Here is a 26,067-nt window from a genome sequence, read left to right on the forward strand (position 1 = left end):
AGACCCGCGCACCGCGATGAAGAGTGGCCCCCGCTCGCCGCAACTAGAGAAAGCCCTCGCACAGAAACGAAGACCCAACACAGTCAAAAATAAATAAATAAATAAATAAATAAAAATTTAAAAAGAGCTATGTCATTTAAAAAAAAAAAATGAGTGCCCTCTACGTTACTTTTTGAAGATAGAGAAGAATGAAATGACGGCTTAATATTCCATGTTGCTGATTAAGTGGTTTTTAGAGCTGCTTTTTTTTTTTTTTAATTAATTTTATTTATTTATTTTTTGGCTGTGTTGGGTCTTCATTGTTACGCCAGGCTTTCTCTAGTTGCGGTGCGCAGGCTTCTCATTGCGGTGGCTTCTCTTGTTGCAGAGCACGGGCTCTAGGCACGCGGGCTCAGTAGCTGTGGCTCATGGGCTCTAGAGTGCAGGCTCAGTAGTTGTAGTGCACGGGCTTAGTTGCTCCGCGGCATGTGGGATCTTCCCGGACCAGGGCTTGAACCCGCGTCCCCTGCATTGGCAGGCAGATTCTTAACCACTGCGCCACCAGGGAAGCCCTAGAGTGGTTTTTAAAGACAGCTTTGCAGTGGGGGAGATGTAGACGCCCTTCAGCTCCTTCAGCCCAAGGCCTCGGCCACGGCCTCTCAGAAGGCATCAGGGTCACAGTGCTGGCGTCTCAGAGGCTCCAACTCTAAGAGCACAGTCTTCTTGGTCTTTCTAGTCTCGCATGGCATAAACGGCACCAAGTGATGCTGGCTTAGGGCTCCATCTCATGTAAACAAATCACTGATCTCTTAAAATCAAACAAAGTGGGACTGGATCGTTTTTGGAGCAAACGACAAGTCATTTACTTTTATGGGGCACTTAATCATATTTACACATCCCTCAGAATGGAGTTTTGGCCTGGGCGACTTCCAGAAATCATGGGACACATTGGCTTTTCAAGTATATCATCTTCTGATTGTGACCTAGTTAGAACCCGCCTTAACTGAAAAGAGTGTGAAAACGAAATTCAGAACAAAGTGCATTTTAACAGCAAAAGTGATCCAAATATCCTTCCATTATGTCCTATCCTGTTTTTATTTTTGTGTTTGGCAAATAAATAATCTTACCCTAAAAAAGAATGATGGATTGGGTCATTGGGATAGTCTAACATAAACAGAACGATGATACGTTTGCCAATCTGCCCATTTAGAGGTCACTGTTAAATTCTTATCCAAAGGAGCATTTTTCTACAGAGTCCCAGCTGATTCTCTGCCCTGTACCCTGCATTTGAAGAGCCCATGTGCGAAAGAGCACTTTTGAATCAAATTTACCTAATTTTTAGCATAACCTCTAAGTTATACGGCATTTTTATTCTGCTGTTTCCTTTCACTCTGTACTCTGTACATTCCAAGACCCACTCTTGTTTTTCCATTATTATTATGTATAAACCTCCCAGTGTGTTCTTTGACTTTTAGGGAGCTGCTCTGCGACATACAAAACCCCGAACCAGAAGCAGGTTGTCTACATGTTTTTTGACTTTCATTTTCCTGAAAAGTTGCTTTATAGTGATGGACCTCCAGAAATAAACATAATATTTAAAAATAAATTGACTTTTGGATGAAATGAAGTGACCAAGTTCAATGAATAAAACACTCTGGAGAAATTACTGCCAAGTTCGCCCTCCGTCTTCCCTTGCAACCTTCGGCCTTAATATCCCTTTTCCAAAACACATCCACTGGCTACTTTGATGATTAGGTTAAGATGATAAGACTGAGAGAGAGAAACAGTGGAAACAGTGTATAAGTATGCAGGCTGTGGTCACTCAGCTACCTGCAGTCAGAAGAAGGGCAAAGCAATTACTGTGCATCTAGACAAATACACAGCCCTGGGTAGGAGGATGGGGCCAGAAACAAAGAAAACAGCTTTAGTGACATTTCTGAATTGTGAGCCCAAACAGAAAAGTGTAATTCACTACCAAACGTATTTTTAAGATCTACAGACAGGACAGCTGTTGAAAGTCTCACGTAGCACCTGAGTTGTTCAATAAGAATTTCCCGTAAGTTAGAAAGGGCTTTTGCGGAGGAAAAGTGTGGACAGAGGACATAACTAATTTAAAAATTGACAACATGAAGGTGACTAATGCTGAGATATGAATTAGCCTAAGTCTTATTCACATTCCTGGCTTACGTCCTCAGTCTCATTCAGGAGTTCTTTAGAGAGTGCACAGGTCGGGGAGACAGCGGGGAGATGTACCTTTCCCTCGGGCCGTACGGCAGCGACTGGTGTGGCTTCCTCGCCCTTTTGCCGTCTGTCCTCTTCCTCGTCCCGCTCCTCCTCTGCCTTTTTCTCCGGAGTCACAGTGGTGATCAAGTTGGTCTGAGAGATGCCCTTTGTTGTTATGTACTGGCCAGTACCAACCTCTGCAGCAGACACAGAATCCTTCATGTATATTTCATGGTTTTCATTCACTGATGCTAAAAGCAAATACAATTGGAGAAATAAAGACCAGAATAGTTAAGTCAGAAGACAGACGGACGCCACCGATTGCTCCCATTACAGAAAAAAATACCCCCATAAAATACCAGGTTTCTCTTCAAAGGACAGGTCAGCCCTGCAGGTACTCTCATCTAAGCAACGCCACAGATTCATCTTTCTATGTCACCCATAACTGCGTTTAAGCGTGATTTCAATGCTCATCTCTCAAAGCCGCCAGAATAATTTCCATCCACTCTCAGGCTCTCTGGTGAGGACGTGTGTGAGGGTGGAGGTGAGCGGAAGGATGGGGGGGCTGAGTGGCCACCGAGGCTGTTACCCACAGAATAACTGGCGGGGCACCAGCACCAGACACTTGGGGCAAGTTCCACAACTAACAGCAGACAGACAACTGCCCTAGTGCACTTGACTTTAAACAGAGCTTTGGAAGTGCCCCTCATTAGGGAGCACTGAAATGCTTTTTTATTATTATTACTATTACTACTACTGTTAGTGCTTGGAAAGTCTATCACTTCTACAGTATAAAAGCTACATAAGTAATTATGAAAAGTAACCATCTGGGCAGAGATTATAGAATTCAGATGGCAACTCTGTTCAACTGAAGTGCAGAAATGTTTTAATTTCTACTGTGCTTTAAAAAGACTACCACGATATGCATACATTCATTCATCTCCAGTATTTTGGGAAAACAAGACAAACGTTGCTAATGAAATTCATGCAAGTGCAAAGCACGCAAACATAAGAGATGTAACACCCAGCCTTTCGTCCCAGCTAAAATGTCTTAGTGAAAGAGATGCTTAATTTAGTTAGATTTTTGAAATTTGGTACTCATTCTTTTAGGTTTTAGGTACCATAAAATTTACTGAAATTTAGCAAGGCTGCTTTTCAAATCATAGGCAAAATTTAATCTGCTTTCATATTTTAGGAAGTTTAAAACATAAATGTAAGAAAAAACTCTGAAATCCTTTGAATAGTAAACCATTTTACTAAAATACCTTCACTAAGATATTTTACATCTCTTACTGATGATGAAGAAGCTCATATGAGACACAGTTTCCTAAAAGGCTTGTTAGGCTGTTCTAACAGAAGATGCAACCTTGCAAAAAGCAGTTTCTATTCCAGCATGCAGCCATGGCCCCCCCGAGCAGCAGCACAGAAAACATACAAGAATTGGCAGGACCCCAAAGACTGAGAGACAACACATACTAACATCACTTTTGGGCAGGGAGAGAGAGACAGCATGGAATTAGTACACTGATCTCACAATTGTCTTCTCAGCAATCATTATCACACAGAAGGTCACAAGGAAAACAACATTCACAACAAATGTGTCCCCTTGGGTTCACATCGCAGGACAGAGTGGATGACATTCAGGGGAAAAAAGCTGTGATTCTACACAAGTTCCTCCAACACTGACCTAGAGAACACACACTAGTTTACACAGACTCCTCCAGGAAGAGGAGATGAGGCACCGCCAAAAGAAAGTGTCAGTGTCAATGTGAATTTTTCAGTACCTTAATCTGACTCAAAACGGTCCTAATAAACAGTTTTTCCCAAAAGTTTTGCTCTCAGAGATTCTAAAAACGGGACATTGTTACAGAAGGTAGAGAATGGTTAAGACTGACTTCCTAGGCCAGCTCACAAAAGCCTAAAGAATGATTATCAATATACCTACTGAGATCATTATGTTCATCTGTAACAAGACTGCTTTCAGCTACGTCTTATTCACTCTTCGCGACAACCTGTCAGAGGAGGCCTTGATCCTGCCTTACAGATGATGACTAAAGCTGGGACCTGCAGACACTACATCATCCACTCACTGCTGTACAGACAGACGGTCTGGACATCGGTCTGAACTTATCTACGCTAGGTGAGCATTCTTCCCACTTCGCTAATTTATAATAACGATACAGCACTAATAACACAATTTTTACTTCCTCTAAGTATCCCTTTGGGACAGTAAAGTCTTCTAAGTCAGGGAATCCAGGGAGTTTGCTGCCCCACAAGCCACATCGCGGTTTGGAGAAATGGAAGGAAGAACTGAGACTCCATGGTGAGTGGGCAGCAAAAAAGGTCAGGAGGGAGGTGATACCAGGCACCTGTAACTTTTATTTGTTTCTATTTATGCTTTTGCTTATTATTAAAATTGTACACACATGCTAGAAACTTCTCTTTTTATGTGCCCAGGATAAGTCTCCTATAAAACATCTCACCCCCAAGGTGCTCTGGATTAGGAGGCAGAGGTCTGGCCACAGTCATGCCCTGGTGTGTGGGGGGAATGGTTCTGGGACCCCTGTGGATAACCAAACTCCACGGATGCTCAAGTCCCTTACACAAAATGTTGTACGTAGTACAATGAATACAGTTGGCCCTCGGTGTCTGTGGGTTTCACATCTACGGATACAGAGGTTCCGACTTTCCTACAGCTGCCATGTCTTGGAGCAGAAAGCACATCTGCATGTAACTCTGGACAGCCACAGAAAACTGCTCCACAAAACAAACGCCTGCTAAAAACTCATTATTATGCCTTAAAAATGTTACTTAAGTGATTCAGTGACTCTCTCCCTGTGGTACTCACACATCTGACTTAATGGTAGAGAATATTTACACAGCGACGCTTTCCCAGCCCATCTGGTGTAGTAATTAATATTAACCAGGACAATCTCCTTAGAGCCCTTTGCTCTGTTATTTGAATGCCATCCTTTCTATCAGCTATTATTCACTGACTGATAAAAGTCACATTTTATTCATAACATTTTTAAAGAAACAGAGACAAATCTAATGCACAGTTTTCTTTCGGAAACACATCATCTAAAACAAACCTGATAATCATTTACCATCTACTGAAAAGAGAAACAAATTACTTATAAGTATGTGATTACCATATTTATTTAGAATGAGAGCATCCTTCTCCAAATTCACGGTACCAGCTTCTGAAAGCTACTTCATTCCCCAAGTACCATTCTTTTGTGTGATTTTATATAAACCCACCAAGAACAGACATTAGACTCACACAGGCACCTTTTTTGGGGGGTTGGTTAAAATTCGCCACTCAAGCCGAAGACCAACAAGTGCTCTTCCTTTCATGCTATCCCAGAGCACCTACGTCCATCAAAGGCTCACGATGGTTTCACGCGGCTCGGTAGCCACTAGCGATCATTAAGGGGAGCGGTGCCTACCTCCATCCAAGCTGCGAGACATGGTATAACGTTTGCTGGAAGAACGTTCAAAGTAAGGGGCTGGGCGGTCTATCAATGCACTAGCTCTTCTGGTTTGGGCTTGTGTTCTGCCACTGTAACGAAACTTGGAACCCAAGGTAAGGAACTTCTTTGGAGGTGCTTCTGGTAACAACAGTCTGGAGATATTAAAGGAAAAACATCAGCAAGACTATTAAGCCACATACTAAGAATGCTAACTTATCACTCTGTTCTGAAAGGTAAAGTGCTTTGTGTACTCAAGGTTGAACTCCCAACCTGCCATTCAGTGAACCTGATTTTATAAGGAAAAAAAAATCACTTCACACAGTGTATATCAACTAGGGATGTTGTAGAGAGGCTAGAAGCAAAACAGGGGTGGAGTTGGACTAGATGAATTTGAACATCCTATGGAACTGGAGAGTCTGTGGTTCTACAGACCCAGAGAGCAATGAAGTAGGTGATGTTAGTGAAGAACAGTGATAATTTACTACTTTGTAGACACAAATCTGAGGGCTTTAGTACTTACTGTATGTGGGCAAAGGGGTGCATGGTATTGAAAAGCTACTGAAAGAGTAAGGAATGGATTGGGCACCTGAAGTGGATGTTCTAGAAAAATAATGAAAAACCACTAAAGATAATGAAGGGGAGATGAGACAGATAAGTATCCGACAAATGAAGGAAAATCCTTCAAATTTAGTCAGAAGTTCTTTTAGGATTTATCAAGAAATCTGGCGGCAACAAACTTGAAGGAATAGAAAGGGATCTTGTGGTCACATTCTTCTTTCCAACAACCTTTTTTCAGTGTAGGTGATTCCAATCATTCTAATTCTTCCTTAGGAAAAACCAAAATGACCTCTACCCACCTGAAAAATGTATGGTGCTCTACACACACTTTCCATAAACGCTTGGCCGCTCTATGGTTGGGCAGCTTAAACCCGATGGTGCTTTCAAATTGTTCAAACTAAATTTAAAAGACATATTGAAGAGGAGAGTGAAGTTTGGAATCATAAATAACATGAAAGCAAATAACATACAAAGTCAAAATACCACCCACAAATTTTTCTTTACTCCCTAAATCAATTGCTATACACAGATTTCATGCTATACACATTCACTCATTATAAAAAAAAAAATCTCATATCTATCTCCTTAAAATGCTGCAGGTACAACCACATTATGCATGTAGTAAATGTTTCATGTACAAGGATGAATCTTATGAAAACTAAGTGCAAAAAAAGAAGAATATTTGTATTCCTTCCAGAGACTAATTTGTCCTGATCTGATTTCTAAGCCTAATCTTCATAGTTTCTCTCTGACATCATGACTTCAGCTGGAACGCACAGAAATGAATAAAATGTTTACAGTCTATAGCATTCTCAGGATGACATTTTCTCCTTGTATCTGGTCTGGAAATATGCACATATCCTAGGTATTTGATGACTTGGTATCAGATACTGCTGATTTTATTTGTGCATTCTAATATGGATTATCATGTTAAATGCTAACATCTCTCAATATTATACACAGTCGTCCCTCAGTATCCAAAGGGGATTGGTTCCAGGACCCCTGTGGATACCAAAATCTGTGAATGCTCAAATCCCTTACATAAAATAGAATACTATATATGCATATAACTTATGCAACCCTCCCATATACTTTAAATCATCTCTAGATTACTCATAATGCCTAACACAATCTAAATGCTAGGTAAATAGTTGAAATACAATGTGAATGATATGGAAATAGTTGCCTGCATGCAGCAAATTCACGTTTTGCTTTTTGGTACTCTCTAGAATTTTTTTGCCCGAATATTTTCAATCCATAGTTGGTTGCATCCACAGATGCAGAACCCTGGGATAAGGAGGGCCGACTGTATAAGGTCAGGGATTGGGAGAACACATTTTCATATTTTTCAGCATGTAGAGTTCAGATGATACTCCATCAGCCATTTGCTTTTTCAAGGTGAGATAGCTAACTTCCTGAGTACTATATTTTAATATTACTATGGCAGATACTCAATAAATTTTTTAAATTTTCTTAAGACAGGATACATCAGGCCACCAGAGGGCAATCATCTTAAACAGTAAAAGGCTTCCCAAAAGAGCTCAACCCCCCCCAGACTACGGGTATAATCGAGAGCAAAAGTAATTTATGTGGCAACGAACCAAGGGGAGGGGTCCTGTGCAAGGTATGTGAACTTTAGCTATTCTGGACCTCTGTTTCTTGTTCATTGAGTGGGACTGGCCAGGAGGAGAAGGGGAAATACGTCACGGGTGGCTCTAAATGCAGTTGCCTTCCCCATTTTCTCCCTCTCTCTGACGTTCCTGTCCAGGGACGGTCATGAAACTCACTCCCATCCAATGGACCCAGTCAACCGACAAGCCAGAGGAAGGGACCTTGACTAAACCATCCTCCATTTATTCATCCTGCATCTCACATGGACGACACGCCATGCTAAGGCCAGGGGTTTTACAGCAGAGTCAGCTAGCTCTTCCCGGAAGAAGCGGGAAGCCGGGAAGATTCCCTTACTGCTCTGTCCTGCTCAGCACAAGGATGAGAGAGATCCCAGCACTTTTTGAACGTTTATCTCTCTCTGTGCTCTGTATCCACTTCTTCCAACCGCTTCAGAGCCTTCGTGCCACCAGTAATTCCTTCTCCCTCATTCTTCTCAGCCTACGAATATGGTTGTAAAGAAGCGGGGGAGAAACGACTTTCTCTGAGCGTGTTTCTGCGGAACCAGAATCACTGCTAAGTGTCAGGAAGGGAAGCCGCTGTTACTTCACTCCTTGCCTTGCTGCTACCCGCCGGGGGCTCTAACTCTTTCCTGAACTCTTACTGCCGCGACAAGACCTGGTTGTCAAGTTCAACGCACTTTCCTTAGTTCTCATCTGAGCGCCTCCTCTGCCCTGTCTGGCACTGCTGGTGAACCAGGTTCCCTGAATCTCATCTTCCTTATTTATCATCCATGACTGTTTCTGGCCCTTCTTCTCTTCTCTGGCTGTTTTTCCTCATCTGCCTCTGGTCCTTTTCTGCCTACCCCTCCCTCAAAAAAGTGGTATTATCCAGAGTTTTTGTTTTAGGGTTTTTTCCCTAACTTCCTTGTTCTTGGTAATTTCTTCCAGGCCTAAGGCTTTGAATAAAATGTATTATACAGCTGATGACACTGTTTAAATCTTATATTTCTTACTATGCAAGGATCACCCCCCCAAAAATCTGTCCCAAAAAGAATTTCAATCTTTTTGTCTGAAATTCTCCCTTTTTCTCTCTAGTAAGATCATCACCATTGACTTCGCTCATGCAAACCAAAAACCCTCTGATTATCCTGGACTCCCTTCTTTCCTCTTTTGATCCTTCCCCCATCCTGTCTCCAGGACCTACTGGTTCTGCCCCTGAAACCTCTCTCTCAAATGTGCTTCTTCCATTCTATTCCCACAGACTCTGCCCTAGTTTAGGTCCTATCACATCACGTTACTAAGTTGCTGAATTTCATCCCAAAATATCCATCGAGTATGTCACATCCCGGTTTAAAGTTCCCACGGCTCACTATGGTCTCATGATGCACTGCTCCAACTTCCCCTTCTGGCCCCTCACAACACCTACGCTCATTTCACATCTACGGAACATTATCACACTTGCATTGTGATGCTGTAATTGCAAGTGTGTGAGTCTTCTCTGCTAAACAGAAACTCCCTATAGGACAGGAACAAGGTCGTATTTACCTTTCTATTCTCAATGCCCAACACAGTGCTTGGCAATATATAGATGCTCACTTAATGTTTCATAAATCAAACATATCTTGGTTATAAGTTTAACATGCAATCTTTAGGAAATATTAAAAAATGACTTTAATTTCAGACATTTATATGAAAAGCTCATAGATTATTTCAGTCTTCATAGACAAGTTTGATTTTATATTCACGTTAAACACGATTGCTTGCTTTATAGTCTTATTCTTTAAACTTTTTTTGTACTGAGATATAACTGACATACAGCATTATATTAGTTTTGGATGTACAACATAATGCTTTGATGTTTGTATATTTTGTGAAATGACCACCACAATGAGGCTAGTTAATATCTATTACCACGCAAAGTTACAAATTTTTTTTCTTATGATGAGAACTTTTAAGATCTACTCTCTTAGCGACTTCAAATACACAATACGATGTTATGAACTACAGTCACCATGCTGTACATTATATTCCGTACAGTGATTTTTAAATTGTGTTTTCCACCAGTGGTGAGGTTAATTTTGAAGACAGGAGATAATTCTATATTGTACCAGAAAATGTTCAGAAACTAAATGAGCTGCAGTCTTAGAGCTTCAACTGCCTCCATTATATTAACTATACTAATTAGAACTTGGACATACTTATTATCTATTATGAGAAAACAGCAGATATTTACTATATATTATGTCAAACCACTAAGGAGGACATAAGTTGACCATGGATGGATGCTTCTGCCTAAGGACCAAGGATTAATTAACAATTTTGATTCTTTCATTAGCCTCTCTGATTGAAAAACAAAGGGGAGAAATACATTAGGCTACAGAACTTGCATAATTTATACCCGGTGTCACTTGTTCTAATCTTTCTTATACTTTGATGCATGTTACCTCTAAGCTATTCCCTTTAGGGTACTATCAGATTTGGAGGACAAGAGAGGGGACACGGAGACAGAACAACAGGACCGATGGGAAGAAATCTATTCTTCATTCACAAAGAGGTTTAGCAACTAAGAGTTTCTTTTACACCGCAGCTTGAAAAATACAAAACATTATTCATGAATCTTGATTTTCCACTGAAATATGTAAAAAGAAAAGCCTTTCAATTAATGTATGCAGTGGGGAAAAACTAGAACAACAGAATAAAAAAGAAGAGAATACCTTATTACTGTTTATTGGACAAACCTATAGTAAGTTCTCTTAGGCGTTTAGCTATAACTCATTATGTCCTGCCATGTTCAGAACGTGTGAGCAGGTAACTTAAATTTTTGTTTGCTCTTTGGTAACTTTCTTCCCAACGTACATGCAAATTGGGGTCTACTTACCTCTCCCGGCCGGATCTTAATGTAAAAGTTGTTCCGTTTGTACGAAATCTTTAGAACCTTTGGCCAGGCAAACCTGTTGATGCGTAGTCGGTCACGATATATCAACAAACCACTTGCACACACTCCTAACATGATTTCAACTCCTTCAGAATCCTGGAAAATGGCAGCAAGAAACGATGGATGAGCATCTCACCTATTTCCATTTATGGTGGGTACACTATTTAAGCCTCCAGGTCAGAACCTATAATTAACTACCTGCAGCTCTAACCTAAATATGAAAAGTACTGTAGCACTTTAAAAAATATTACCACTAAATAATAGCCTTTTGATGAAGATATTTATCACTCTGGAGATTTGTTAGTGTAAACTCTGTTCACCCAGGTATCTTGGACTTACACAGCATGTCAACACTGCACACAGAGAAGGCCACCCAGGTGAAGGTGTGTTAGTAACGGTAATGATCAGAGCCTCAGTTCTCATTACTGAGTGCCAGGCACGGCTCTGACCACTTTACATGCATTGTTAATCTTCACTAGGATAATTCTGAGATAGCTGCTATTATTATTCCCACTTTACAGACAAGAAAACTGAGGCACAGAAAGGTTAAGTGTCCATCCCAGTTGAATATGGGCAGCCTGCTTCCAGGGGCAGGACTTTTAACTAATACGCACACTAACAGAGAGACCCCCATCCTTTCCGATGAGTGTTTTGGGGTTTGTTCCTTTAAAAAGTCTTGATTCTCTTTTTTTTAATTTAATTTTTATTATTTATTTATTTATTTAATTATTGGTTGTGTTCGGTCTTCGTTGCTGCGCGTGGGCTTTCTCTAGTTGCGGCGAGCGGGGGCTACTCTTCGATGTGGTGTGTGGGCTTCTCATTGTGGTGGCTCCGCCTGTCGTGGAGCACGGGCTCTAGGCGTGCGGGTTTCAGTAGTTGTGGCAACCGGGCTTCAGTAGTTGTGGCGCACGGGCTTAGTTGCTTCGTGGCACGTGGGATCTTCCCGGACCAGGGCTCGAACCCGTGTCCCCTGCATTGGCAGGCGGGTTCTTCACCACTGCGCCACCAGGGAAGCCCTTGATTCTCTTTCTGTATACCATTACTGTCAGAGTAAAATTCGAATATACAATAGTCTTTTTAAAGTACGAGCGTGCTCCCCAACAGGACCCCAACACACACTCACCGCCCAGTGGCGCTCACTTAACCACTTGGCTCACATACATAAATATAGATGCATTTAATATATTTAATTTAAATATATTTAATTTTATATAAATGCATTTAATATATGCATATAGACTTCTTTTAAAACAAAAGTGGGATCATGCTATATTTGCAACTTGCTTTTGCTGCTTGCACAGTCCTTCTTTGGGTCATCTCCTAGGGATGTGCAATGAGGGGTCCCAGAGGTCATCAGAGATGTTATATAAAGCTCAGGAGACACCCCACGAGCAGTCTATGCCCCCTCAATGTTGTGTCCCGGTGAAATCGGGGTAAAGTGAACATCTGTGGTGGTCTTGAGCGGGGTAAGAACAAAGGACAGAAGGCAGTGCTGTGTGTGATGTGCGGTCCCCACCCCCCGTGTCTCACTGGTTGTTGGAAGCAGGGTGTCGTGGAGGCGAAGCTGAGGTCTGAGACACGGTCATCGGCGGGGCTGTCCCGCTTTGAGTCACTGCAGCCCCAGCAAACGGGGGGAGGGAGACATGAAGGAATCCAAACGGGGGCTTCTGACTCATCCGTACAGGGGTGGGAGAGACTGACTTCCTAAATCCCGCCAGTGCAAAGCACAAGATGAACATTTCCAGAATCAGAAATAAATATTTTGGTCCCTCTCTGGGAACTGTGAGGTTACACATACAATTTAACTGATTTAAAATGAAATATTTTTCCTTGGAAACGTATCACTCCACTAGACACGAAATCACTCCATAGAAGTGGAAGGACTTGACGGCAGGATATTACAACATAATCAGATTTGAGAGGAATTCAAAGGCTCCGCCACTATTTATCAAGGGCTTTAACCTGAAAGAGTAATTTACAGAGCTATGACCTGATGCTGGAAGTAGGGCGGGGGTGGGGGAGGCACGATGGACCCTGAGATCTAGCCGACCTGCTCCCAGGACCACACAGGCGACCCCCCAGGTCCTGAGCAGAAATGTCTGCATGAGCAGGGCTGCTGGAATAACGGCTCCTTGAGTCACTTTCTTTGTGATGAAGAACATAAGTGTAGGAAGCACTCTGGGCATTTACAACCTCTTCCATTATTATCTACTTTAAATCACTCCTTGGTATCTTTGAATCACAAGAAAGTGGAATCCGTTTGTGGGGAAGATCGGAGGCTCCTGCGATGCACCCCTCCCTTGCCGTCTCCCACACACACTTCTCTGGGTCCCCAAAGCATTAATATCGCCAGCACAGCCCGAGCCAGCGGTGCTGCCACTAACCCCATGCCTCTTCCTTCTCCAGACCCAGGCTGGTGGAGAGCAGCCTCTGTTTATCCTGCTGACCTGGCCACGTGGTCAGCACAGCGCCTGCCTAGCATGTGTTAAGCCACTACTTGTTTGCCGGAAGAAAAGGCAAACGAAGAAAAGAAAGTGGCAGGAATAAGCGGAGCTTAAAACTGATGGACGTTTCCATTTCATTCATGGCACAGCCACCAAGAAAAGGACACTTTTGATATCAAGGTTACTGCCGCAGCCCATAGCATTGAGGTAGTAGCTTGATGAATCTTCTGTATCAAAAGCTATAACCGTGGTCTTTCTTGGGGACATGTGTTTCCCTATCAATAAACATATTTAACGCTCCCTTTAGCAGGGAGCATTGAAGGAAGCCCTGGACAGCCTCAGCCTATCCTAATTAAAATAAACGAAGGTACTATTCTCTTAACTTAAAATCACTGTTCCAACTTTCCCATCCTTTATTATCTCCTGGTCCACGGGATACCTGATATGGATTTATAACTACATTTCAGAATGTTATATGAAATAAATGACTCTGACAGAGCCTATTCAGAGTGACATTAAATGACAAACAAGCAGAGACAGGCTTCCTAAGAAAAAAACAAAGCATTTAGAACAGGTTTTCCAAACCAAGGGACCTTCACCTAATATGGATATTTATTCTTCATACAGAGCTGTGGAGTCCAAGATCACAGTTCAGAATTTCTAACTAGGTCCTAGAGCTCAGGGCCTTTCAATACTATCAATAGAAGAGAAGCATCTCACTTATAACCGGAAATTAGCTCTAATTTAATTCAGTAAACTTCCTTCTTGAAATGATGGAGGGCGTCTGCATGAGAAAATGAAGTCCAAAACCAAATCATTTGTTATACTTAGTATTCACATGAAATCCTATCACAGGCTGCATTGGCACTTCCTTAATTCTCTCTCTTTTTTAACTGGCATAATTTCAAATCACATTATTGAATGACAAAGCAGCCATCTACTTTAATTCAGTCGCGATAGCCATGTTAAGTGATTTCATTTTTCCTGATAGGAACACAGATACATGCTGAGTTGCCCTTCTCCTAAGTGGAGGCCCTCGCCTTTTATTTATTTTCCCCTGGGCAGTAAGTGAGTCATCGTGTGTCATGTAACTCAAAAATAGCTTTCGAGTCACTCAAATTTCCAGGCTACCTTCATTTTTGTCTTGTTTCCTTATCTTTCAGCCACGTAGGGAAAAACTCTAAGAGAAACACAATCTTAGTGCGTGTCCTTATTTTCTTTTTAAATCCTCATCCTACGTTATATCTGGCATAAACTATAAAACGCTATGTTATCCGAGCACAAAGTAAGTGAAAACGTGTAATAATTAACTGGCAAGTAAACAGAGCTATACCTGCTGTTGTAATTACACACGAATGTCAACGAGCTTGGCTCTCCGGTACCAGCGTCCCTGGTGTAAGCCCTAGCCAATTCTCAGGGATTTTGCTCTTGTTGAGGCCTTCAGGCCTCAGAAGTGCTCACCCTGAGTGACGTACAAAATGATCCACAGATGCAACCAATTCGACCTGCGTTCATTCGATCCTCACCATTTTCTTGTCCAAACTCACTCTCGATCTGTCAGGTCCCCAAATGCAGCATCAACAGAATGTACAGATCATAGATTTTCCTCCCAGGGGTCCCCAGGGTTGTTGAGATGTTTGCCTAAACAAAGCCGGCTGAAACCCTCTTCATTTCTTGGCCCCAAACTTGACTGTGTAAGACACTCGCTTGGCTGGCAGCCTGTTACGTGCACGTTCTTGTGAGCCCCGGACTGTGTGATCATGACCACTCTGCCCACCCGAAGTAAAGCCACATCCCCAGCCAGGAGCAACGTCATCGTGTCAGCCCAAATCAGAAGAAGCTGCCCCCGAACTTCAAGTACTGATCGTTTCAGCGCTGCTGAAGTACCAGAATCCATCCCTAAGAGCCTAACCCATTTCCTATGTTTTGCTGATAGAAGTTTTTGGGAAAGCTTGCCTCTGCTTCCACGGCGCTTTTATTCACAGCTGTTCAGATAACAGACTAACGGCCCATAGGCTCACTCTCTCACTGTTGAAAAATACAGAGATTCTGGAAAAAGTGTGACATGGAGTAAAAGCTGCTGATACATCCTCCCAACCTTAATCCAGTCCAATCCTGACTTCTCTCTTCGCAAGACTCTGGAACCAAGATACAGCCTCAACAATTCACCCATCCACTAGGCAATCTTTTCTTTTTTTTTGGACACGCAGAGAGGATTTATTTGTAGCAGAATTATTTATTACAGAGAATGTCCTGAAAATAAACTTGACCAAACACTACAATTAATGTGCTGTATGTAAGGATGGAGAATCCGTTTTATTACACACAGTGACTGAGAAAGTTCAAAACAAAACAAACCCAAAACTATAGTGCTTCTCCAGTTCTCTCTGCTCTCTTATCTTATCTCTTCCCTCTTTTTCTTTCTTTAAAAGACAAGTTAGGCAAAAAAATAAATAAATAAAATAAAAAGGTGATAGTGATGAGACGGAGAGCAGGGCTATTCTGGGACCCAAAGCTTTTATCAGCTCAGAAGATGGATCAAAGCCGTTCCCCAGGAAAAGTGAACCACTGTGATAGACTAGGCAATCTTAGCCTGGCTGGTTAATTTTAACTGAACTTCAAAATAACCATCTTATTTCAAAGCCCTGATTATTTGTCACAGTATCTAAACTTTACAGAGAGCTTTTAAAATTTAACATGAATTTTCTGAGTGCCTGGTGGGCATGACAACGGGGCATACACAGTACTTGGCATATAAACGTTTGTGACAACTGGGTCCTGGACACTGTTAAATAAAATTAGATGGAAGGCCTGGAGTTTAAAAAATGCATACCTTGGCATGATGTAAATCCACCCCATACATGGAGAGCTTTTTGGCGTTTTCCAAGAAATACATCTCTGCTTCTGCGGGAGTCATTCCTCTGATAAGAAAAAATGAGAGGTATTACAATGCTGTTGTGTTTTTTTTTTTAACCTGGCGGAGCCATAATATTTTCCACTTAGCTCCCTTGCAAGTTCCCACGGAGGTACCAAAAGATTTGTACTCTGGGGGAGACGGAGGGAGAATACCAGGAAAATGGCTTTTAGCAGAAACATCACAAGGACGTCCCGAGTGGGAGTGTAAATACCCAGAACTGTACCAGGTCCAGAACCTCAGTCTGCTGGGTCCCACCCTTAAGGCACTGACTTCAGTCCCGGGAGAAGCAGGTGGCGCGGGGGATGCCCACCCGCCAAGCACAGCTTAAACGGACGCTCCCGGGGCTCCTGCCGCTAACCTGTGGCTCTTGTGCAGCTCGATGACTTTGTCTTCTAGTTCTTTTGTGTGGTTTGGCGCGAAGCGGAACTCGCTGATGTAGTCACTGCCACACTCGTCTGGGTCGTAGTCTCCCAGTTCTGACTGGACGGTGTACGAGCCCAACGTGGCAAGGGTGACAAAGGAGCAGGGCAGCCTGCCAGACACGATGTCATCGCGCAGCTGTAAGCAGAGGTAGTACCTTCCAGGAGCCAGAGGAACGGGCAGAAAGCCAGCGTTAGGAGACTGGAAAGGAGACTGCCCAGTACAAAGTGGGCGGCAAGCAAGCTCTCCCTGCAGAATAATCCACTAGGATACATTGTCTAGCATCTGGATTTGGATCTAAATACTAGGGGAAGATACTTAGCTACAAAATACAATATTTAAGGGCGTCTCGAGGCAAGTTCATAATAATACAGGGACTCATCGATCAGGCATAGAGTAAAAGAAACCTACAGACTATTTCTCTGACATTAAGATAACGTTGAAAGTCAAACAAAATCTCTGGCGGGGGAAATTATAATATAAAAATGGTGCTCTTAAATATAATGATTAGGCCCCAACTACCTAAAGGAAGTCTCATTTTGCTATCTAGATGAAAGGTCCTGCCACACGACCAAGACAAATTGCAGGTAACTCAACGGCTGCACCATCATGAACACTACTTGCCACTTCCTGCGCTCCTGATGAGAGGAGCTTTCTCCTGGGTCAAGGTCTCATGTTTTTCTTTAGATAACTTCCCAGAATTCAACCGTTACGAAGACTAACTTTGAAGAATTATTACCTTAAAATCTCATCACTAAAAGTAAACAATTCTAAATTGGGGGACTCTGAAACATTTTCCATATAATTTTGCCAATATCATATGCAAATATCTCCATTAATAGCTGACTTTTACCTTCCCTGTTATTCTGCTTCTAAGAGTGACAGATATACTAACAGTAGAAGACTCCAAGGTAAGTGGGAACATTGATGAATTTTATGAACAGTCTTCATGGCCCAGCGTACGAGTATAAGAATAAAATATACCTTGTGCCTTTCACATAAGAAACGAACCGTTAATCTGTTGAAGCTGAGGACTATGTTAAGGTCCCCTCTAAATACGGTTTTAAGCTGATGATATAAGTAAACGCCATGTAATCCAGATACAAAAATTTCGACACATTTCACAGGCCCTACACACATGACACAAATGGAAAGGAATCATGCACTAGATTCCAACTCAAAGTATATATATGCTCTCTAACCATAAATTAGCCACAATTAAATAGTCCCTCGACTACTAAAAAGTATCTTTATATAAGAAATTACAAATTGTTTTTTGATTTAATGAAAATATAAAAGAAATCTTCTGGAACTAGTTTTTCCCCTTCTCCTAACACGTCTGCTGAAATGATTTTTCATCATAGCAAGTGACGAAAGCTTTTTGAGTAATTTCTCTTTCCTGAAAAGCCTGCCAAGAAGGGTTGTAAGGCCACACTGCACAGTATCACTCTGACTGGCTATAAACTTACTACGAAACACAGTGAGAAAACCAAGGATTCCAAAGTAGAAAGCATTAGAAGAGGCCTAGAAGGACACACAGCAAACCCAGAATGGCTTCATAAAGAGATTCTTCCTTAAACTCAAAGCTCAGTCACCAGGCCAGACTGTTCGATTCCTTTCTTGATGCCTTTTCTCTAAAACGAATGAAACATCTTCCTTGTATACAGAAGGCGTGGAAGGTACACTCTTAGGTGTGCACGTGTTTATGTGCATTTGTGTGTGTGTGTGTGTGCAGGCCTGTGTGATTTTTTAAAACAGCCACCACGTATCAGACTGGTTATATAAAAAGGCATAAGCATCCGAAGACACGCTTTTGCTCTTAAGTTTTGAAACAGGAGCACTAGGAATTGTCGTATCATTTAAGGCTGAATCCCATCGAATTTGACTGTGGTGGGTGGATGACAGCATCTCAATTCTGCGTGTTTTCCCACCAGGGTCAGGCAGAGGGAAGTCAGCTTAGCACCAAAGATTCAACTGGGAACAGATATGATATGGCAAATCTTCTCATCGGATGTTTGCTCTCATTCAGTCGCCTTTTGTTTGCCATTTCAGTGTGGATGACCGTAAGGTTACCAGATGTAAGCCTGCTCTCCTCCCGAGAATTTAGGAGGAGCACAACCCCCAACATGCCTGCCTTTTTCACTGCCAACGTTCAAATACCTGGTGATATCTTCAGACAGCTGGGCAGGGTCTGGTGGGTAAAATTTCACATTAAATGAAAAGTACCAAGCACCACCTGCGGAGAGGAGAAAAAATCAGAATGAAGTCTTAGACAATCCCTTTGTACTTATTATATACTAAGAGGTAGCTAGAACTGCCCTAACTCCAGGCACTAACACCCAGGCAACATTTTAATCATCAATGGAAAACAGGGAAGTCTCCTTTCAGTGAAACTCACAGGTAACTCGGAAACTTCCTCCAGTTTCTAATCTTCTGCCCCATCAAATCCTTTACTGGAGTTTCTAACTAGCAAGGAAATTGACCAAACTTCCTCCCTTTCTCAGGGACAAAGGCCTTGGGAAGAGGGAAAAAAAAGTAAACGAGACAGATAAGCCTCAATCAGACGAGTCTAGTGCTGACCGGATCTATTCTCTGAAGTTCTGGAGAGCTCACATACCAACATTACAGACAGAATCCCATTTCCTTTGTCCCTTCTGCTTTGTTATTACAGGTCAGATCCCAGAATAATACATGTCAAGGGACTGTTCAGGATATCTGTATTTTATGGGAAAGGTTTGCTGTCGTATTGAGAGATGAGCGGCTCTGTGGGCCATTTGGAAAGTTCTTTCCTTACTTGGGGAGATTTCTGATGGAAGAGACGGGGGGGGGGGTATTTGCTGTGCATTACCAAGCCCAGCCCTCCTCCTCAGCCCCCGATCAGGACGGTCCTCACTGCACGCGGCCGCCCCTCCTCCTGTGGCCTCTCCTATGGCCTCTCCAGCGGGGAAGGGGGTCACCCAGACGTCAGCTCACAGGCACCTGCTCCCCGGACTGTCCATATGGAAACGTGAGACATTACAAGCCTTCCTGAGTGCTCCGTTTCATCCGTGCATTCTCTAGTTGTGTATACCTAACCATGTTTACCACCGTAAATGAGAATAAAACCCACCTTTTCTTCTTTTCGACATTTACTCTCTCTGTGATCACCCCTGTCACTTATTTTCACCTTGGTCTCTCTGTCTGGCCTTTTAATAAATGCGCTACATTACTGAAGCCTGGGTGCCCCTTCGCCGGGAACTGTTTCCATGTCTTCCCTCCACCCAGTAAGCACACTCCAAGGGCCTGGGCCCTGCTTGTTCTGAACGGTGGCTTGGAGGACCCTCCTGGTCTCCCAGCTTCGGTGCTAGAGGCCTTTCCTCTGAGCCCTGGTCTCCCTTTTGCTCTGACCTCATGGTCCAGCCCTCACGCTTCAAATGCCCTCCTAAGACTTCCAAACACCCCCTTCTCCTATTCAGTGACTCCTGGAAGCTCCATTCTCTCCCCGAGTCCTTCCCAAACATTCACAAGAAAGGGACAACATCCTAAGTACTGCCCGGCTCCTTCCTTTGAACTGTTCTCTTGCTTGAGGAGCAAATACTTAGCTGCAGAGGTCACCTATATTTCTGTCATCCATGGCATAGTCTATTCACTAATTCTGGCTTATTCTGGACACCGCTTTTCATATTACACTTAGAGGTCCACCTGGCAGGGACACTATTTGAGTTGCCTTATAAAGGACTTGGTATAGGGACCAGGTATTACTGGGTGTTTCGTGCCATTTCTAAACCACTAAGAAAATATTCCCAAAACATGGGCTGTAAGAATTACAAGTCATAAAATATCTGGCAATCAAATATATTTCTAGCGATTATTTTTCCCACTGTTCTCAAAAATGTCCTCTTGCTATTCTAAAATTAACAAGTCTGATTTGGTTTTACTTTCCTATTGACTCCTATTCACCTCCTGCTAAAATGGAATGCTTGCCAGCGGTGAGGTTCATCATGAGAGCTGGTTTCCCCGCAAGCAACTGGAATGAAAGCTAATGGATTCGTTATGGGAAATGGATTTATTGCTCTTTTATAATTTTTATCCACTTCAAAGTGAATCCAATGAATCGTTTAGCAATGTAATTAAACTCATAATAAATTCAGGGTAAACACTCCAAGTTGGAAACTAAGAGGGAATAAAAATAGAAGAAAGATATTTCAATGCAAAAATCCTCATTACAGGAAAGTGACTTTCAAATGATCGTGGGCCTAAGAAGCATCTGAGGGGCTTGTTAAAAATGCCAATCCCTCGGCCCTACTCAGAGGCTTTTATTCCGGAGGTGTGCATTATGGCCCAGGAACTTGTGATTTTAATAAACACCCTAATGGTTCTAATACACTTGGGCTCAGGGACTGCACTTTGAAAATCACTAATCCCAAGGAATCTACTTTCCTAAGGTTATAACCCAATCAAATATGAGGTTTTGCAGGACATTATTTTGAAACGGTGGGAAAGTTTAAGGAAAAACACAATCTACACCACAATCAAGAAAAAAAAAATCCAGTGAAATGAGGTGTAACATTTGAAATTAATGAGAGAGGCAGATTAAAGCTGAAATACATATCTCCATAAAGAATCTGGTAGAAACAAATCACTGGGAGGCTATGGTTATGCCATAAATTGGTTTGTGAGCCTGTGTCTGATCAGATGACGGCTCTGGTTAGAGACGGAAATGCAAGAGCTTGAATGCATTAAAATGACATTCTATAACGCTGACATAGGATTTTAAATTCCAAATTTATGATAATCAGAAAACTGTGAAACTGAAGAGAATTCATTCTTATGAAAAAATTCTAATTTTAGTCTTCTATGCCTGCCAAATCTTAAAATTTCTAAATATACTTCGTTTATAGCATAAATCACTATATATCATATATTCTATATCATGAAGTTACTGTATCATAAATATACTATATATCAGAATATATTTAGAAATTTTAGATCTGCTAGGCATAAAAGATGACTGGAATAAGAAATTTTTTTCATAAGAACTAACTCTTCAGGCTCAGAATTTTCTATTTCTCATAAATTCATAACTTAAAATCTTTATCAGCTTGATTGCCATTTGCCATTCTCTTGAAGAGCTCATTCTAGAGACCTACTGTGGACCTACAGCATAAAAATAATGGAAATATCCTTTTATTGTTGATATTTATGTTCAGAAAGAGGAAGTGATTGTACAATAATTACATTAGCTCTGATAATACTTTTCTGCCTTGATAGAATGTACCTTTTGTGGAAAGAAGGCATTTTGTGCATGGGAAACAATAAGGAATATAGATAAAAACACCAAATTCCATTCCTAAAAAATTCCAATTTTTTCCTTGTCTCCTCCTTTATCTGCATGATTGTCACTTGGTTTTCTTTATGTTGCTGTCACAAACACTGCCTAATCTACATGAGGAAAATATCCTCTAAATCTCACGTTCTGATTGTCCCCCAAACTTCATCTCTTAGAAAAGAAGGTCGGAGACAGGATAAATGGGAAATGAAGGAAAAAAAGAATTCCATTAACAGCAGAAAAGAAAATTAACTGTTGTTACAGCCTTTCTTGTAACATAATTAATGTCTTATCCTTGAACATTTAATATATTTTCAAAGTGCTCTGTAATTATAAAATCAACCAAGTACGAAACAGTGTTTTATTAATTAGGTGAATACAGAGGACTTAAAGCACATGAAATGTTAAGATATTCAGCACATCTGCTTTTAATAACTCCATAAAAAGATCCTTACAACATATTCATCATCTTAAAGTTTTTACTAGGACTCTGAAGTTTTCACCTTCTTATCACAACGGTAGCTGTCCCTGGTTTTAATCCCAACTTAGTTCTATCAAACTACTTCACTATCAAGTTTCTGATTAGTGACCACACCAAATTCCTCTCAAAAATATGGTAAAGATGTTTTCGTTGCATAAAGAATTATCAGACTCTCTAATATCTAGAAGCATAGCAAATTTTTTGCTTCTTTTGAGATATTATCTAGTATTAAGCCATTTCAAACTGCTCGCTACTAATTACTTTTTATTAGCATGTAGGATATTTTGAGACCTCAGAACATTCAAAGGCACTAGAAAGATTGGCTCTCTCTTTTAATAGTAACTTTGATGGGAAGGCTGTTCTTATTAATAAATTGGTCTTAAATTTAATCTTCAAATAGAATCAGTTGTTCTGGAAAATTAAACTAGATTTTATTGATAAAAAATGAATTGCTTGAAAAAAATTAACTAGTTAGTTGAAATTATAAAGTATATCCATGTTTTACCATTTATCCATAGTAAAAAGCAACAGCTACAGAAAAGGCTTAAAAATAAAAATGAAAAAATTCCTCTTTCTCAACCCCCTACCCTGCAGTGCCACATCTGGAGGTATAGGTATTTCCACATACCTATATATGCATAACTCATTTTAAACAAATATGAATTATTTCTCTAAGGTCTCACTAATGAGAGCTAAAACATATTTATTCTACCTCATTCTATTTAACAGCTACCTAATATTTCACGGTATGGCTATTTCATGATCTATTTAATCATTTCTTTATAAATGGATATTTAAGTTGCTTTGAGTCTTCTTCTATTGCCAATGGTATGACAATGAACTTTCGTACATGTACACACATGTAGACACTCCTCTCTTAAGCAGACACTGGATACATTTCTACAAGTAAAATCAGGGGTCAAAGAATAAGCACATTTTAAATTTTAATAAATACTGACACAAAATGCCTTCTTAAAGGGTTATATTTCTACCAACTGTGTACAAAATTGCCAGTGTAGGGCATTATTAAACTTTTAAAATCTTTGCTAATCTGAATAGGTGAAAAATGTCTCATTTTAATTTGCATTTAATTATTACTAAGACTTAGCACCTTTTCTAATACTTATTAGCTACTTGTATTTAAATTTTCTGAGTGGCTCATGTAATTGTTTTGTGCGCTAGGAAATGTCCATTTCTTAAATTGCCTTTAGGGCTAAGAAAAGAAGATGTCATCAGACAGTAAACTTTAGTCTGACTTGTTACTCCATTTCTAAGCTATTAAACGACTATTACTTTTAGCTTGACTGCTTGCCTTGCATACTTTGGTGGCAGTTAGGTTTAATACAACATTAATAATTAAGTTTGAAACTTTTAGATGATTGTCAACGGGGGCATCACTTGATTAAATCATATCTCACATCTCTGAACAGGCAAGGGAATAGGTCAAGTGTCATGTCATTTTATTCCCGGGTCGTGATAATTAATAACGGGTATCTGAGCTAGACCAACCTGCCAAAGATAAAATTTGAGATCTTAATCTGTCTTTCAAAATACCGTATTCACACCAGCCATGTGGGTATGAGCTACCACTTCAGATAACCCCACTCTTTGAAAGTCTTCCTATTTCTACACATAATAATCCAAAAGAACTTACTTCGAATCTGTTTTTTAATTTCCTTAGCAGGGTCCAACCAATTCTGAAAAAGAAGTGAGAGTCTGAATATGAATCAGAGAAGAATGGAGATGACTTAGTGTTGACTGGGTAGAGATGAACTAAACGTATTTGAGAAGGAGTGGCCCCCAGCTGGGTCCTTCCCCTACATCTGGTGCCCCTTCGCTTGTCCTGCGAGGGCCCAGGCTCTGGTCTAATGAGAAGATGTGTGTGCACGCAATTCAGGCTTGACAAAGTTCTTTTCTTTTACAACAAGTGCCTTCAGGGATTCAAGCTAGCACAGAAACAGAGGGGAAAAAATGGTGGATTCTAGGTTCAAACAAGTTACAAGCATGAGCTGAAGATACAGTCATCCTTCAGTAACCACAGGGGATTGGTTCCAGGACCCCAGGTAACACCAAAATCTGAGGATGCTCAAGTCCCTTATATAAAATGGCACAGTATTTGTATATAACCTATGCAATGCCCCCATATACTTGAAATCATTTCTAGATTATTTATAATACCTAATTCAATGGACATGCTATGTAAATACTTGCTGGTGCACTGGCAAATTCAAATTTTGCTTTTTGGAACTTTCTGGAATTAAAAAAATTTTTTTTTGATCTGCTGTTGGTTGAATCTGCAGATGCAGAACCCAAGAACACAGAGAGCTGACTCTGCATGTAACTTGACCACGGATGTCCTAGCCATTCAGTCCCACGCAGCGACTTCTGTGATTATAGATTTTAAGGCACCTTCTTAGAATGCTTTCCTAACAAACGAACACTTGTTTGACACGATTTTCCTCATCAGAACACTCAGGTGTTTAATAATGAAGTTAGACATCATCCACGGAATTCAGTAAAGATAAAGTACGATTCACTAACGAACGACAACAAAACAAGTGACGTTTAATGAGCACAATTGCTGTGGCTCAGTTTCCAGCATTAAGGAAACAATTTCTTCTTCCTTATCTTTCAGGCAGTTGGGGGGATAAGTGAGATAAAGGCCTGAAGAGACTGCAGCAGGTATAAGAGTCTACAGAGGGTTTACATGTAACATTAAATGTAGACTGAATACATTAACTGCTTGCCTTGTACACCAGGTCTGTACATGATTCATCTCATATTGTGATTCAGCAAGAATATGAAAGTGCAATAAGATGAATTCATAAGATGGCATCCAGTGAACATGTTTTCTGTGTAATTATCAATGTATGTGATTCTCATTGGCTCAAATCCATGGAAATATATCATCCCCCCCAAAGCACCATATAAAATGCTTTTCTGGAACCATAAAGAACTCAATCATGAAAAGCAGAAACGCTGACTGACTGACTGTTTCCCAAAAGACTCAAGATTAAAGGAAGTTGTCAATAATTTCCTTCATGAAGAAATAAGGTGATTAACAGCATTTAGGGCCTTGGATAATAAATGTGAGGGCGTGGGAGTACGAGGGGAGGTGGAGAAAACGATTTGCCAATTCAGTTTCAGCTCACTTGCTTGCAGTGAAGCGCAGTTGAAGCCATAATACTTTGTATTGCTTTCAACCACTCACCTTCTGGTTTTCAGCATCTTGATATGTAAGCCCAAAATAGTCTTTTTCTAGCAAATTCAGATGTTCACATACTTTATCAAACAGCACTTGGCCTCTGGAGCGTTTCTATGGAGAACAAAACAGAAAAACGAGTCAACACACACCAAGAAAGTTCTCTCAATTGCCACGAACAAAATGGGTAAAATTTAAAATCTTGCTTGTTGTAACTGTTCAGTAAATAACAAGGAGGTTTGATCACTTTACCGTCTCCTTTTTAACTCGAAAAAAGGCTCAATAAAGTGGACCTAATCCTACAAGAGGCAGCTCCTACAGAACAAACAAATAAATAAAAAAATAACTCCTGCCAGTGAGTAAGTACAGGCGACCTGCGGATGATTTCGAAACGGAAGTAGTTGGGGAAATGAAGTGGTGCTTGGAAGCCTCAAATATATTGTGAAACACAAAAATCCCGACGGTGAGCGCATTAAAGGGCCAACCACAGCTGTGTTTCGGAATACCCACGCTCACT

The 26,067-nt window shown here is 41.0% G+C and overlaps 1 protein-coding gene across 16 annotated transcripts in view; it reads right to left on the bottom strand.

Annotated features, from left to right (window-relative positions):
- EPB41L3 (erythrocyte membrane protein band 4.1 like 3) overlaps window positions 1-26,067 on the bottom strand; it is a 226,594-nt gene that overhangs the window by 26,614 nt on the left and 173,913 nt on the right. For all 16 annotated transcript variants that reach the window (XM_057526599.1, XM_057526594.1, XM_057526600.1 and 13 more), the window contains exons 4-12: window positions 25,560-25,664; window positions 24,003-24,045; window positions 18,720-18,795; window positions 16,498-16,716; window positions 16,056-16,143; window positions 10,722-10,874; window positions 6,533-6,630; window positions 5,652-5,827; window positions 2,233-2,453 (exon numbers count right to left, since the gene is read on the bottom strand). In XM_057526599.1, coding sequence (XP_057382582.1) covers window positions 2,233-2,453; window positions 5,652-5,827; window positions 6,533-6,630; window positions 10,722-10,874; window positions 16,056-16,143; window positions 16,498-16,716; window positions 18,720-18,795; window positions 24,003-24,045; window positions 25,560-25,664 — 1,179 coding nt within the window. The remainder of the gene's footprint in view (window positions 1-2,232; window positions 2,454-5,651; window positions 5,828-6,532; window positions 6,631-10,721; window positions 10,875-16,055; window positions 16,144-16,497; window positions 16,717-18,719; window positions 18,796-24,002; window positions 24,046-25,559; window positions 25,665-26,067) is intronic.

This window comes from Balaenoptera acutorostrata, chromosome 13 (genome assembly GCF_949987535.1).
Source record: "Balaenoptera acutorostrata chromosome 13, mBalAcu1.1, whole genome shotgun sequence".
NCBI classification, from domain to species: Eukaryota; Metazoa; Chordata; class Mammalia; order Artiodactyla; family Balaenopteridae; genus Balaenoptera; species Balaenoptera acutorostrata.